The sequence below is a fragment of the Budorcas taxicolor genome, chromosome X, assembly GCF_023091745.1.
Source record: "Budorcas taxicolor isolate Tak-1 chromosome X, Takin1.1, whole genome shotgun sequence".
Lineage (NCBI taxonomy): Eukaryota > Metazoa > Chordata > Mammalia > Artiodactyla > Bovidae > Budorcas > Budorcas taxicolor.
The window spans coordinates 130,892,689-130,909,417 of NC_068935.1; the positions used below are offsets into that span (position 1 = coordinate 130,892,689).

The 16,729-nt window shown below is 43.8% G+C and overlaps 1 protein-coding gene across 1 annotated transcript in view; it reads left to right on the plus strand.

The window, feature by feature from the left end:
- The window catches only part of GPM6B (glycoprotein M6B), a 44,126-nt gene extending 31,448 nt beyond the window's left edge, over nucleotides 1-12,678 (plus strand). Inside the window, exons 3-8 of the mRNA XM_052663317.1 lie at nucleotides 2,488-2,674; nucleotides 4,295-4,451; nucleotides 5,511-5,682; nucleotides 8,320-8,393; nucleotides 9,252-9,317; nucleotides 11,882-12,678. Coding sequence (XP_052519277.1) covers nucleotides 2,488-2,674; nucleotides 4,295-4,451; nucleotides 5,511-5,682; nucleotides 8,320-8,393; nucleotides 9,252-9,317; nucleotides 11,882-12,031 — 806 coding nt within the window. The 3' untranslated portion in view covers nucleotides 12,032-12,678. The remainder of the gene's footprint in view (nucleotides 1-2,487; nucleotides 2,675-4,294; nucleotides 4,452-5,510; nucleotides 5,683-8,319; nucleotides 8,394-9,251; nucleotides 9,318-11,881) is intronic.
- Nucleotides 12,679-16,729: the final 4,051 nt, after the last annotated feature.

Sequence of the window (16,729 nt, forward strand, 5' to 3'; positions counted from 1 at the left end):
TGTACACCAGTAATACGCAGATTTCTTCAAACTTTATCAGACTATGTATCAATGTCCCCATGTCAGCTGTTCACGTATTTGGCATCCTAGGTTTTACTGTAGAAAGCCTTTCAGGATCCCTCTCCAATTTGAATTATATTTCCTCCTGTCCTACTGTACCTCTCTCCTCCACCTGACCATCCACTGGCCCTCTAGCAGCCTCTGTCTTGGTAGTCATCACGGTGTGCCATAGAAATTGTTACTCATCTAACTGATCTCCTTGAAGGCAAGGAAGACGTCTTATTTTATGTTTGTATTCCCAGTGCCAACAACAGTGCTTATCACCCTCTATATCTTCAAAAAGGACTGAATGAATGAAATCCAAAGTAAAACTCACAACCTAGCTCAGGTCACAAGAAAGTGAGTATGTGGCACGTCAAAATTGATCTTCCACAACAGCAGTGTTCTCCAGTGAATCTCCGGTATCTCTTCTGTCCAAGATGGTAGCCAAAAGCCCATGTGGCTCCTGAGCATGTGAAATGTGACTTTCTACAAAGGAAGAGCTGAAGTTTTGATTTTGAGTAATTTAAACAGCCACATGTGCCCAGTGGCCACCATCTTGGCCAGCGGTCTCAAGGCCACACATCTCTATCCAATAAAGACCAGAGATAACTTCATTAGCCATGGAAGCAGGCATTCATCTTGTCCCTAACTTCATCATGGAGCCTGAGAATGGGAGAAGTGGGGATGATACAACACAAGAAAAAAGAGGTCTGTTTTCTCTCTTGTATGATGCAACATATATCAAGGACAGGAATTTTAGTTGCTGTTGGTTTGGGAGCCTGGAGAATTTGGGCTTTTAGTTGCGTTCCTCTTACCTCACTTCAACCTGCTAGGAAGTCATAGGACAAAATGAGATTGACCTCCACCATCTGTGTTCACAAATCTCACATGTCCGAATCTCTTTAAGGTACCGACTTGCTAGTGGACTTGAATTGTATTGTGTACTGGGTCCCATTTTGGGCAGTTTCATCAGTCCATTTCAGGGAGGTTGGTCTTCTTGAAAATAGCTGGTCATCTTTTGAAATGAAAGGCAGAACACTTTGTTATGAGGGCCTGGCATTTTTACTTTCCAATGGACTGAAGAGAGAGATGGGGTTATCTCCTAGGGTAGGTTTAAGCAAACCCTAGTTTAGCATGGAATGATCATCAAAATGGAAAGACCTAGCTCCAGTGTTTCATGCTGGGTAGTCATTCCCTATCTACTGTAAAGGCCATTTGGGGGAAAGAAATTTAGCCACCTTAATGTGCTTGCCCTGAAGTCATGAACTGCTCTTGATTGCTGTTAAACATCATAATGCATTCAGAGTTCAATTTCCCTGACAAGCCATTTAGTTAAGGGTCTGGATAGTATAAACAGGGACGGGAGGTCAGGAGAGGGACCAACATTACCCTGAGGCCTGCGCTGCTCCACTGAAACGTAAAGTGTCTCCGAACTGAAAATGTCACCTGACTCAGTCCCTGGGGAGGTCCTTATGGATGTCTCAAGTCAAAGTTGATTTGAAAAATGAATGAGTTTAATTTCTCTCAAGAATGAAGAGTGAACTGTGGCTCTCTCCTTCATTTCACTTCATGGATGCTCATTTTGTCCCCTCCCACCCCAACCCTGTTCCTTTTCCCTCTTCAAGTACTTAAACGTCACCCACCAGTTCTGGATTCTTACTCTCAACATGTGCGTTGGGCGGGGGCAGGTGGAAGTTGAGGAGGTGGGTTCGGGGGATGAGTATGATTATTCTGCTTGTGCTGCCTGGCTCTGGGGGAACATTTTTATTTAAAAGCTAAGCTGATTTGTGGTATTGACATGAATGAAACCTGAGTGAGCCCATTTGAGTGGATCTGGGTGGCTTGGTACTTCTAGGGACCCGTATGCCCACCCCCTTTCCAGACTGATTCCCTTGATATTTTTCTGATCACAGCAATAGTGTAATTACTGTATTTGACTCTTCTGGTTGCCCAGGAGGTCAGAGGCTGGGGAAAGCCCTTGGCTGCTGTGAAAATAGAGAAATAGCTACCTGAAACCCCATAAAGGTGAGGCTGGGGGGAACTTGATGGTCACTTGTCTTCATAGAATGGCAGCTTCACTGAAATTCTTCTGACATTGTTAGTGGGGTGATTGCTTCTCATTGTCACTTGAGCAGGGGTCCCCTAACCTCAACCCTGGATCAATCAGGAAGTGGTAGAGTTGTGCCTTACTCCATAACAATTTGTCACTTAGCTGCTCTGCCACACACCCCGAACAAATTAAGCTTCATTTCCCCTTGAAGCCCCCAGGTCCTCACCCACAGAAGGAGATGAGGACAGCTCCCCTTGGCCCCTGCGATGCTGAGCTGTTGCCCAAAGAGCATGTGGGGCAGAGGGAAGAGTTGACCTTCTCTGTTAATGCGTGGTCTTCATGAAGTTGTAGGCATTTTACCCTTACCAGCCGTGTTTTCTCTCCCCTGGGTCCAGGCTGCTTTGAATGCTGCATCAAGTGTCTGGGCGGAGTCCCCTACGCCTCCCTGGTGGCCACCATCCTCTGCTTCTCGGGTGTCGCCCTGTTCTGCGGCTGTGGGCACGTGGCTCTGGCAGGCACCGTGGCAATCCTGGAGCAGCACTTCTCCACCAACACCAGTGACCATGCCCTGCTGAGTGAGGTGTAAGTTGCCTCCTTCCTTTTAGAAGTGCATTTAAAGTGCCACCACCCCAGGAGGGCTGCAGAAAGACTGCTGTGGGCGCCCCTGGGAGAAAATGGATGCCTTTCATTCACGCTCCCCAGGGATAGACAGGAAGAGGGCCGGGAAAGAAGGGAAAAGAAAGGGCCAGGAGTGCAGTGGGTGTTGGGGACCTGGGATAGGACTGCGCCTGGGGAATGGGACGGTGCACACATAAGACACAGTGCACGTGTGGCCAAGGGGGATGGTGGCAACACTGCCCATCCTCTCACCGAGGGTTACCACGGTCCCCGAGTAACAGATGCCCTCCGGTGCTGTCAGAGAAAATGGCTTAGCCCCACCCGAAGTCTACAGGAGCAGGACCTGGACGTTCATTCTTCAAGCAGAGGAAAAATCCCCGGGGATCCTCCAGTTCAGAAAAGGGGAAGTCTTAGGGGTATGGCCTCAGCCCTGCTATCCTAGAATCCTCCTGAGTGTCCAACTCCCATGCATGGATTCTCATAAGCGTGCCTGCCCGGCAGCAGTGTATTGATGATTGTCTTCGTGTGTCTTCCCCTGCCCCTCACTGTTTGCTTTTTCCTTCCTTACTCCCAAAGTCTGACAGTCTTTAGGTGCCTTGTGATTGGGAGATACTTTTCTACCAGCCCTTTGAAAAAAGGCAGGAATGAATTTTTATGAAATAATAAGGGAAGCATATTGGAAGAGTCCTTGGGAAATTTTTTTTATCTGTGAAATGATTCAAAGAAATCAGCAGTTGGGGAGGCTGTGAGGAGGATCAAGCAGGCCAAGGGATTCAATGAGTGCCAACTGGGTACAAAAAAAAGACCAAGAAATATTTACCATGACTGAGCCTCGGGAAAGCATGGTAGTTTAATTAGCTGGTGATGCTGATAAGTGGCTCTAAAAAAATCCAAAGGTCTGTGTTTCACCCCAGACTAATTGAGTCATTATCTCTGGGGATATAGGACCCAGGTACCTGTAGTCTCTAACTCACCAGCTGGTTCCACTGGGCAGCCAAAGGTTGTCATCTGCATTTCTGTTGGCTTTCATAGGACAAAATTAGATGTGAATTAACTTTTTGTATCTTAAACCTGCTGGATACATTATCACTTGTGTTATGACAGTGTCTTGTGCAAAAAGCGTTCGCCCAAGTTACTCCATAGAGAGGCCATGAATGCTTACTTAGGGGTTTTAGCAGAAAACCATTAAGCACAAAGCCTGGTTGGGAGACATTCTGCTGTGGTGGAAGGAACAGGCTGTCCACTGGACCCAAGTTGAAATGCTGGCTGTATGTGTGTCCTGGATGAGTGGCTGTAACTCATCAATCTCTGCATTTACTTACATGCAAAGGCGTATCATCTAGTAAGTACTAAAAGTCCATCGGGGCCCCGCCCAAAGGAAACATCTCCCTCATCTGGGAAGTTGCCCACCCCTTGGAAGAAGGGTCCAGGTTGCTGTGGTCTGGGCAGGGGTGCCTGTCTGCGGCACCCCCACTGAAGCCATCAGTGGGTCGGCTGTCACAGGATGTCACCTACCCTCATGGCCTCCCTCCAGAGGCCAAAATCAGGCCGCGAATGTAACCACTTGGGATCTTGTTTTCACAGAATTCAACTGATGCAGTATGTCATCTACGGAATTGCATCCTTTTTCTTCTTGTATGGGATCATTCTGCTGGCAGAAGGCTTCTACACCACGAGTGCAGTGAAAGAACTGCATGGGGAGTTTAAAACAACTGCCTGTGGCCGGTGCATCAGTGGGATGGTGAGTATGCATGAAATGATACAAAATTCAAGTTTTTTCTGTCTGGTATGGTTTTTGGCACCCGCTTCCCTTGCTGACATGTGGTCTGTGATTGCATTCACTCAGCAAAGCTGAGGCGTATGTGTGACCCAGTGGAACCTGACCAGTACCTTTTCTGGCCTTTCACAGGCAGTGTTTGCTGACCTAGTGGAGGACAGAGGCTTGGTAAGGGGCTTGGTAAGAGACAGGGTCAGAAAGTGCTCTATCACAAAAGGAGACTCAGGGGTGGAGGGAGAGGTGGGAAGGAGGCATTTTTGGAGTTGGAGTGGGGGGGGGGTCGTTGAAGTGGGGTTTATAATGGCCTATGCCAAGCAGCTGGATGTGTGGGTCTGGCATTTGAAAACTGGTTGGATGTGAAGAAAACAGCTGGAGAGTTGAGAGAGATGCACTCACATGGAGGCAGAAAGTCATGGAAGGAGGAAGATAAACACACAGGCTGCAGGGCTGAGGACACCAACTGAGCTCTCTGCTGTCCTGAGGTGAGGACTCTTAAAGATGTAAAACCAAGCAAGACTAGAGGGAAATGAGCATTTGAGCAGGTTTACTGTGCACTAAGCTTGTGTTCATGGCTATTGTAAATGTAGTAAAGGTGCATCTAATGCTTTTTAGTAATTTCACAGGATCATGAAACTACCCAGGTTCTTTTCCAGAAAGAGCTTCCTATAGTGGTGGCTGTTCTACAGCCCATCTATTATGTAGAATAAAGGCAATTTGGAACAGGGTTCTAATGCAGTGGCCTGTGAGAGCATCCACACACCTTGGTAAGTGTGGAACTGATATTTACAAGGCACGGCTGAATGAGGCCCTGTCCCAGCTAGCTCAGTGACCTTGGACAAGGGACAGCCTGCCTTGGCTACTTACGTCCTTACTAAATAGGGAACTGTAAAGTTCCAAAACTTCCCTGTATCTGCTATGGTCCAGTGACTGCATCCAGCAAGTGCAGTATTAGGAGAAATATATTAATTCTTCCTCCCAGGGACTGCACTGGTTGGTGAAAATTCTTTCTCCTTCTTGTCCTAGTTCGTCTTCCTCACCTATGTGTTGGGAGTGGCCTGGCTGGGTGTGTTTGGTTTCTCGGCAGTGCCAGTGTTTATGTTCTACAACATATGGTCCACCTGTGAAGTCATCAAGTCCCCCCAAACCAACGGGACAGCAGGAGTGGAGCAGATCTGTGTGGACATCCGGCAATATGGTACTTCCTGTGCAGTCCGTGATTTGTGTTCTATGTGCATATGCGGGTCTAAATTATTTCAGGGTTGTAATAATAATAATTCTAATAATCATTAGGATGGAGAAGAGCAGAAGAAAGCAGAGAAGACTGAAGAAACGAGACTCTGGAGATCAGGGGATGAGACCCTAGAGACTTAGGAGAGGAACTCGGGAGACTTGGGAGATGAGACCCAAGACTGGAGACTTTGGAGATTTGGGACAGGAGACTCAGGAGAGGAGACACTGGACAGTAGACTCAGGAGAGGAGACTTAGGAGACTAAGGAGACGAGAGGAGACTTAGGCTACTCAGGACAGGACAGTTAGGAGACTCGGGAGACAACACAGTGGAGACTCAGGAGATAAGACTCTGGAGACAAGACCCTGGATAGCAGAGTCAGGAGACAAGACCTTGGAGTCTTAGGAGAAGAGACACTAGAGACTCAGGAGACGAGACCCTGGAGAGCAGACTCAGGAGAGGAGACTTAGGAGACTAAAGAGAGGAGATGAGGGTTACGAGACTCAGGAGATGAGAGCCGAGTGATTCAGGAGATGAGAGCCCGGGGTCTCAGGACAGGAGACTGTGAAGAGGAGACTCATGAGAGGAGATTTAGGCTACTCATGAGCAGAGAGACAGGAGACTCAGGAGAGGAGATCTGTAGCTACAGGAGATGAGACCCTGGACAGGAGGGTCAGGAGAAAGACCCTGGAGACTCAGGAGACGAGACTCTGGAGACTCAGCGAATGAGACTCAGGAGACAAGACCCTGGACAAGATACACTATCGACTCAGGATAGCACACTCAGGAAAGGACACCTAGGATACTCAGCAGAGCAGACGAGGCTTACGCTACTCAGGAGAGTCAGGAGACTGAGCAGACGAGACTCAGGAGATGAGACCCTGGTGTCTCAGGAGCTCAAGAAAGGAGACTCAGGAGAGGAGAAGAGGGTTAGGCGACTCGGGAGAGGAGACTTAGGAGATGCGACTCTGGAGGTTAGACCCTGAAGACTCAGGAGACTCTGGAGATAAGACTCGGGAAAGGAGAGAAGACCTAGGCTAGTCTTGAGAGGAGACTGTAGACAAGATTCTGGACACTCAGGAGATGAGATTCTGGAGACTCAGGATGTGAGTGGAGACTTTGAAGATTCAGGAGAGGAGATGCGGCTCTAGATGACAACATAAAATCCAGGCATATTTTAAAGTCATCCAAAGGGACTCTAACAAAGCTGAGCGCTGGATATCTATTCAAACATATTTTTCTGAGTGGGCACTTCATCTAAGTTCAGTTCATCTTGAGAGGCCACAGAAAGGGCCATGGCACCTCCTGTCCATCACTGCAAACCAGATATCCCTCCTGAATGAGAAAAGGCAGTTTCAGTAGTACTTCTGTCCAGGATGGTGGAAATCCTGTTCTTGGCAGGATCAACTAGGGGAAAAAAAGTTTTCCATTAGAATTGAAGAGGAAATAATTGTTCTTTCAGAGCTTTTCTAAAAGAGGTTTCTTCCTGTCTGGCTTATCCTCAGCATCTTACCTTGAACCATAATACAAAACTTAACCTAAAATGCCCCTTGCACTGAGCTCTTCTCTTAGAGCCAAAGGTTCAACTACACTGTTCTTTAGAATAGATGGAAAACAGAGATTCAAATTGATTTTTAAAATATTTATAAATGAATATCTAGGTGCATGTATCATTTCCCTACTCTTCAGCATTCACTACAAATGTCATCAGTAATCATTTTTAAAAATCTTCTGTTCTTGAAATCAGTGGTTTCATCATTTCCTATTCTCCTGGAACAAAGACTTACTACTGGTCCATAACAAAGGTAGAAGGAATAGTTTTTAAGTATCTTCCTTTCTGACCTCCTGGGAGACAAGAGAACTTGATGTGTGTCTCATATTTAAGGGTACATCGAGGCATTAATGACAGAAAAAGCAGCAGCCGCCATGTGGATGAGGTGACCAGAGGGGAGTTGGATACAGCAAGGACACCACAGGCTGAGCTGGCCTCACTCTGTGAGGAAGTACAGTGGTTTTCCAAGCTTCCAATTGGACTTTCAATCCAGAAGTAGTTCTGAGATACTTGTAAAACACAACAAAAAGGAACAGAAAAGCAAAGACATACAAAATGGAAGTGCAGATTACAGAATATAAACAAATTCCTCTCAAATTGCCATGAACCTTTCTGAGCATAGCCTCTCCCTTTCAGAATGGAGTCAGGGCCAATCATGGTGAAAGAGCTTGAGGAGCAAGGCCACAGACCATGAAGTTCAAGGCGAGATGTGTTTGGTTTCAGGAGGAGGAAATGCCTTATAAGGGGGGTAGGATGGGGGTTGTCCTGCAGCTGTTGAACTCAAGTTCATGAATATCAGCTCAACTAACCAAAGCATAATTTGTCTAATTCTCTCATGGACCAGTTGCCTTTGCTCTTGCCCTGTTGTCCAAATAGGACTTTTTTTTATTCCAGAAAGTTTCTTCTGCAGAGGGTAGATACATCAATTGTTGATGAAGAGCACAGCATGTGACTGTGTTGTAACTGCCTCTGAAAGTGGAGGGGCCCAGTGCAAGCAGGGGCACTGGCATTTGTGCTAATCACTAACCTTCTGCTGGGATTCACTTTCTAGGAATCATCCCTTGGAATGCTTTCCCAGGAAGAATATGTGGCTCGGCCCTGGAAAACATCTGCAACACCAACGAGGTAGGCCCCGGCCCCTCAGCTGATCCTAGACGACCACTGGGCACTTCAGGCTGAGGCAAAGGGTGCTCCTAGGGAGAAAGACCACGAGAGGGCGCTGAGCCACCATTTTCTACCTAGACAATGGCCCTGTGCCATGGCTGAATCCAGAGTGACAGTCCTGCGCCACCAGACAGCTTTCTCTTTTGGTGATATTTGGAGAGTGATCCCAATCCTGCCCAGTCTGAATATATCTCAGTTCTTCATCTTCAGATCGTTTTTCAAAGTAGAACATTTGTCATAGGACCAATGTAAATTTTCCCAGAGAGGACTGCCCTCAATTTGTATACAACTGAATTTTTATACACTGGCAACTTATTCTTTTGATTAGACTGAGTTGCTGCTATTGCTTATTCATCCTTACTTGGCAGTAAATCCTGACACACTATGGTTGAAAAATCTCTCTGCCCTAGAAAGTCTTCAGGCATTGGCTTATAACTGTATATAAAAGCAGATTCTCAAATGCACTGGTGGAAGCTTGCATTTAAGATGATCCTGACATGGTTTAGGAAGTAAGGAACAACTGCAATAATCAGGGCCCGCCTACCTGGCTGCTGGGTGTGTACATCCATGATCTGGGCCGCAGGTAGCAGGCACGCAGGAGCAAGATAATACCCTGTTTGTGGGGAGCAGCCCCAGCTACTCCCATGTAACTGGCCGGGGGTACAGCCTCTTGCCAAGTTCTGAAAGCTCCCCAGCTAAGCCCAGCATGTGCCTGGCCTTCAGAAATCAGCCCTACAGAGGAAGAGGGAGTGCGCCCAGAATAGAGGAGGCCATCACTCCCCCGCAGAATGCTCACCTCGGTGCCCGGTTCTCTCCTAGTTCTACATGTCCTATCACCTGTTCATCGTGGCCTGTGCCGGAGCTGGCGCCACCGTCATTGCCCTGGTGAGTGCTGGCCCCCTTCCTGCAGGCACCATCCTAACAGACTTCCCTTCCAGCCAACACACCTGGGACTCTGCCTCGGTTCAGGTGCCCCTATGTAAACGTACCCCGTCTCTAGCTTGCAGGAAGGATGAGGTGCTGGTCTTGGCATTCATGGTAGGTGATGAGATTCAGATTCAGTGGGAAGAATCCTTTTGCCTCCGTTTAAAGGCATCTTGTGGGGTATACATTGCTGATTCATGAACAGTGTACCCACGGCCAGCAGCAGTGTGTCTCAGGCCTGACTGGAGCTTGCTGAACACATGTATTTTCTCCGTCAGGTCCCCTGCAGTCTCCCTGCGCTTAGGAACACTAGACGGCCCTTTAGCACTCTCATGAGGGACCACAGAAAGAGTGAGGTCACAAAAATGCAAAAACCAGGGCACATGATGAAAAAGATGCTTGTTTACAGCTTGCCATAGCTGCCAAGGCTGCCACAGTTGCCTTGGGCATGTCAGCTTTTCCGCATCCTGTGTGTCCGCATGGCTGTGAGTGCTGACCTGAGAGTTAAGGAAATTTTAGCACAAGGACAGATTCACAAATACGGAAGATGCCACCACACAGGCGTGTGTCTGTGTGTATCACGTGGACCGAAAACTTGGGAGGGCTTGGCTTGTGCTGTCCAGAGCTCTAAGGTGGGTAGAGTGAGGGGGAACCTCAAGTGCTGAGAAATGAGGAAGTGAGTCCTTCAGAGTTTGTCCAACCTTTGATGTCATCCCTCCCCACGTGGAGGCAACCCTCTATTCCCTCAGGATGGGGACCTGTTCTCTGGGCTGATGACTTACTGTATACGTGAGACTCCAGAAACTTGAGTGTGCGAGATATAATGGGCTTACAAATGGCAAAAAAGAAACACCCTAGGCTCTGAGCTGGCTCCCATCACCGGCCGAGTTTAGAAGTGTCGGGGCAGAGGCCCGCACTGCCTGTATCTTACTGTCCTGTTCTGTTCTCTTCCACCAGCTGATCTACATGATGGCTACCACATATAACTATGCGGTTTTGAAGTTTAAGAGTCGGGAAGATTGCTGCACTAAGTTCTAAGTTGCATAAGGCCAATAAGGAGCTTTAGAGAGCTATATTCCGTAGCATGAAGTATCACTGACCCCCAGACTAAAGCAGAGCCTAGGCTTCTGCAGTTTTGTTACAGTAATTTGTAAATCGCTTTAGTCAACTCATTTTGCATGGTAGATTACTCAAATGACTTACCGTACATGAACTCCAAAATGATGATGAGATCTGGCTATTTCCACATTGTGGAAAGGATTCAGTTATTTACTGACACTGGTGAGCAGCCACTGAAAAACAATGTCTTTGTTTTTTAACAAAGTTCTTTGAACTTAAACTCTGAGCAGTATCTCTAAGTGAAGTATTAAAACTGGAATACCTGTGTTTTCCATTATTTTTGCTTGCTTGATAACCCATTTCAGTAATGAACACACGTGCTGAAGATGAATTGGAAGAGAACCATTTTCATCTGGATTTGGTCTTCTCAGACTCTGTTTGGAAAATATTTTATAAATATTTTTTAAATCTGATTACCGTATTTTTAATGATTATAGGGCTCACTACCAAATAAATGCCCCTCAAATAAGCTGACAAAAATTTGAAGAAAAAGAGCTCACTTGTTATCTCTCAAAAAATATTTATATGTAGTTTTATTTTTACACAACACCATCAGTCCTTTCAGAGCCCACAGAATGGATAACCTCACAGTGTTGGATTGGGGTGAGTAGTAACTGATTCCTCATAGCCACTTCTCAAACTGCACGTAAGATTCTAATGGGGAAAGTAATTGTGCTTGGATCTGAAAGTCTCCAATATGTTGAGAAGGAAATATAAGGAACTTGATATATAGATTTTGCAGGAAAGATGAGGAAAATAAGCGGGAAAGAAGCATTTGCCACATCAAACTGTAAAGAATGATCATAACGATTTTGACGTTTTGTGAAATGAAATCACGGCAGTTATACACGAAAACTAGTTTCACTGCTAAAAGTGTTAACACAGGGACTGCATGCTTTGCTGATAGTTCTTAATTTTGGTTTTGACATTCACTTAATTTTTCCATGTTAAATATGTAGTTTATATTATTTACTCAAAATAAACACCGTTCACACTTTCAGGCCTTTGGGGAAATTGATTTTTGTCCACAGATAGGAAAGATCTTTGCACGACACTCATTCCAAAATAACCACACAGCGTGTTTCTGAACTTTTGCCTTCGTTTTTCAAGTGACTCTTAAAATGGTAAAAAGCACCCTGTCGTATTTCATTTTTGCCTTTTCTTAACAGTAACTTGGGCCATTTTCTCTTGATTCATTATGTTTGTTTACTAACTTTTTTCACCCTTTTAATATGAAGCGTCCTAGCAGAGCTTGCACTCAGTCTCCGATGCCTCTGATAGCAGAATGAATATTAATCCGGAATAACCCTCTCCATTTTTACAGCACAGAGCGTCTAATCTGCCTTCACAGCTCGCTTTGCCTTCTCACATGCTCACTAGCCATCATGCTCACCCTTCTTTTCCAGATCCACTTCCTCATGATACTGTCTTCTAACTGGGCTTACTTAAAGGATGCAAGCAAAATGCAGGCTTACCAGGATATCAAAGCAAAGGAAGAACAGGAACTGCAAGATATCCAGTCTCGGTCAAAAGAACAACTCAATTCTTACACATAAATGTTTGCCAGAGGGTCTCAGCCAACGAATTTACAGCTCTGACAAATCATCAGACAGCTGCTCTGCAGTACAGATGTGTACCCCACCAAACAAACTCACGTAGAAGTCCAAACACTTCACTGTCTGTCTCAAGCTGCTGGGATGTATTTCTAGGAAAACCTTCCAGTAGGTAACTGTTTCTTTACAAGATATTGGAGGTTTCATGGGAGCCATTTTAAAAGGCAACATTTCAACAAAATGAATATTTATCCTTTTGAAATTTGTGGCATGTTCACAATCCCACCAAGACAGGCTCTGAGAACACGATACCCCTTGATAAGGACCATGCCATCACAGCATCAGGCGGTATGACCACACATTCCCTTCTACCATCTGTCCTCAAACATATCTAAATAGGAACTAAAATGGAATTGATGTGACATTGCATTCCTGACAGCTGACATGTATGAAATTGTGGCTCAAAGATAAAGTGATTCTTAGAGTTGACCCTTGTAAGAAAAATAGCTGACCTCCCCACCCCTCTTAAGTCCAGGACATACTAATTTCCTGGTCCAATCAGAAATTGTTTTTTTTTTTCTTTCTCTCAAGAATGCTAAAATAAGCCCATTATAATAATTCTGCATTACCTACCATGGATGAAGCTAGATTCAGACTGACAAGCTATCCAAAATCAATTTTTGTAATAGGTTTCTTCTTTTACATAAATGTCAGCTTTGCCTTAATGAGTATTTGTTTTCAATTTCTAAGAACTTAAAATAGGTAACCCCAAATCCTTCAAAGAATTTTGTTCCACAAATGTTTTTCTTAATGAAGAAGTGTTACCTTATTAAAATGACCACCACTCAAAACCATTTTTATGTGGTCTGAAGAGCAAGTTTACAATTTCATACCAACTACCCAAAACCTAATTACCAACAGACCACAGACCTCCTACTTTTATAGACTTGAATACTGAATTAATTTCAATTAGGTTTGGTATTTATTTCATGTTTTCTTATCTAAATCTTAAGTTTCCTGGAATAAAGTTCAATGTTCAGGAAAAGAAAAAAAAAACCCAAATGCTTGAGTTTAAGCCATCTTCAAAAGAAACTTGCCTTTTAAATCATTGTGTTTCAGAACATTAAGTGACTATAGGTATTGGGTATTAGTGATGGTAAACTTTGTGTTGTTCTTTATGAAATGATACATATAACTGTTGGGTGCATCAGTGCTTTTAAAGGGGGCTGCATAATATAATAGGGTTAACTATGTATATTCATGTTAAGAATTAACTTGTGGTTTGGCTGTTTCCTGGATTTTAAACATATCCACGTGCAGAAATGTGTTAAAATGAAAGGAAGCATACCTTTATCAGATGCTATTAAAATTGAACAGCAAGTATAATATTTCATTTGGATTCTTTTTGTTGGTGTTGTTGTTAATGCCTAAAAATGCCTATTTGGATCTTGACTATTTTTTCTTTTTCTAAATCGGGAGACGATCTCTTCTGTGTAGAACAGTTGTTCCAGAATAGCTTGGTGTTTTGTTTTCCTGTTGCATGACAGACCTAAATATTTTTTCCAGCAGTGGAGGTGCTGTTTGAGTCCAGTGTTCTAGAAGAGGCAGTGTCTAAAGCCTAATTTTACTTTTCTAATTCTGGTAGCTCTTACCAGGAATTTTTGAAAGTTTTGTTTAAGTAGTCTAATATTTTTTATGTAAAGAGCATTAAATTTTGCTATGTATAAATTTTTGTAACCTAACAGTGAATCAATATTTTCTATCAGTGCCAAGGGCTTCCTGTAGTTCTATTCAAGTGTTACAATAAATATTTGTAGATAATAGTCAATACCTGTGTATGCTTATTTTAAAGATCTATTTAGGTGGAAATAGCTGTGGATGTATTACGAGAAATGAAATAAAAATTATAGCTTCATTCACTTGCCTTTTTACCATACATATATACTCTCTCTCTGTCCTCGGTATGGTGTTATTTTTAAACAGTATGCATAATCAAGATTCTACATTTGTACAGAAATCAAGTTTCCAAGTGCTACGTGTTTCATTTCTGACAGAAGCCTCTTTTAAAGCAAGAGCAATTTGAGAAAACACTGTAACCCACTGGGCAGTATGTTACATAAATTGCCACTAACACTTAGGTATGAAGCTAGTCAGAAAAATTATATACTAATTTATGGGATTAACACAAAGCTTTCTGTTTGGAGACAGTGGGAACAGTGAGGAACCTTCATAAAGGTCCACGTAACACTGGCTGTTTTACCAACCGAAGATACCACGGTCTATTCAACAACAGGGTCCTACTGTATAGAGCACAGTATAATACTGTATAATCACTATTTTGTAATAAACTATAAACGGAAAGAAGAGTCTGAAAAAATGTATATAAAAAACACATATATGTGTTTATATATATATACACACATGCATAACTGAATCACTTTTGTATACATCACTAACACAACATTGTAAATCAACTATATTTCAATTAAAAAAACTAAGCCGCAGAGCTAGATTTCTTACTTAGGACTTCGTTTTATAATCTCTTTCAACTACTTACCTGTCAGCATGACTATACATGTGGACTGTCTATGTATGACCTTTCTGAGTACTACTGACGTTTCTAAAGGAGGCACTGCCTCTGGATTATCACCCTTCCCTCATGCACAGCAGGAGATCAGCAGTCCAATTATTATGCTGTTGGCCACACATCTTAACACTTTGTTTATGGAGTTTTGTGTGCAGTTATTTCTTAAGTTAATCAGATCACAGGTACTATCTAAAATACTGACAGATATCCTGCCACAAAATGTAGGAACCTCTAGAGGTTTAAGAGTTTTCCCTTTTTCTAGTTACACATTGTGAAAATTAATTTCTAAGGAATGAAAATCAAGTCAAAATTATACGGGACTCACCTACTCATTTAATAACCAACAAGCAAAATACTCTACATTGAAACAATCCTTTTAGGGCTTTCTAACAGTTCCTAATCCAGGCAAACCTCAGAGACACTGCAGGTTTGGTTCCATACCACTGCGATACAGAAAATGGTGCAATAAAGAGTAACATGAATTTTTGGACTTCCCAGGGCATATAGGTGTTCTACAGCACAGTCTAGTAACATGTGCAGTAACATTATATCTTAAAAAACAAACAACATATACACCTTAATTAAAGGATACTTCACTGCAGAAAACACTATCCATTACCTGAGCTTTCAGTGAGCTGTCATCTTTTTGCTAGCAGTGGTTTGAAATACTGTTCAGTTCCATTCAGTCGCTCAGTTGTGTCCAACTCTTTGCGACCCCATGAATCGCAGCACGCCAGGCCTCCCTGTCCATCACCATCTCCCAGAGTTCACTCAAACTCACCTCCATCGAGTCAGTGATGCCACCCAGCCGTCTCATCCTCTGTCGTCCCCTTTTCCTCCTGCCCCCAATCCCTCCCAGCATCAGAGTCTTTTCCATTGAGTCACCTCTTTGAATGAGGTGGCCAAAGTACTGGAGTTTCAGCTTGAGCATCATTCCTTCCAAAGAACACCCAGGGCTGATCTTTAGGATGGGCTGGTTGGATCTCCTTGCAGTCCAAGGGAATCTCAAGAGTCTTCTCCAACGCCACAGTTCAAAAGCATCAATTCTTTGGTGCTCAGCTTTCTTTATAGTCCAACTCTCACATCCATACATGACCACTGGAAAAACCATAGCCTTGCCTAGACGGACCTTTGTTGGCAAAGTAACATCTCTGCTTTTCAATATGCTATCTAGGTTGGTCATAACTTTTCTCCCAAGGAGTAAGCGTCTTTTAAATACTGTTAGAATTACCAAAATGTGACACAGACACAAAGTGGGCAAATGCTGTTGGAAAAACAGCAACAACAGATTTGTTCAGGTTGCCACAGACCTTTAAATTATAAAAATCTTAGTTATCTGTGACATGCAATAAAGCAAAGCACAATAGGAGGAGGTCTGCCTCTTTCAAGATTTAAAGGAGGCAGCATGCTTTGTGAGTACTGTATTGTCCTAAATGGTGACAGCTTCTGCTAGCCAATGCAGGGTTACTTTGTTCTTGGCAGTGTGTGAAAAATTACAAATTTTACTTAAGGTAACTTTTTCAAAGTGAGTGTTAGGATGAGTAAAACAACAGAAAGTTTTGAAAAAAAAAATACAAAGGTCAGTTGGGTTTGGTAAAAAACAAACGCTTTTTCTCAACTGCCCCTCCATCTTCCTGTTGGCTATCTATATAACTTACCCACCTGGGGAGGATTTGAACAGACTCCATTTGGGGGGTCTTGGGGAGGCAGGAGTAGGCAGCCTGCAGGGGAGCATGTCACATTTCGAAGACTGTATTCACTCGTGTGGGGAATGATGTGACCACCTGCCGTGCTGCATAAAGAGATGACTTACTGCTCTTGAAACAGACCCTAACCTCATCTGGAGTAATAAGAATACTGTTTAGAATTAAGTTGACTGACAGAGGGAAAAAAAAAAAAAAAAAGAAATGAAGCTAACAAACCCCAACCTAGAAAACTGAAACAACACAATAAATGATTTAGACAAGGGCTTTGAAGATAGAGAAGGGGAGGGGAAAAGCAATACTTCAGTTCAGTTCAGTTCAGTTCAGTCACTCAGTCGTGTCCGAATCTTTGCGACCCCATGAATCGCAGCATGCCAGGCCTCCCTGTTCATCACCATCTCCCAGAGTTCA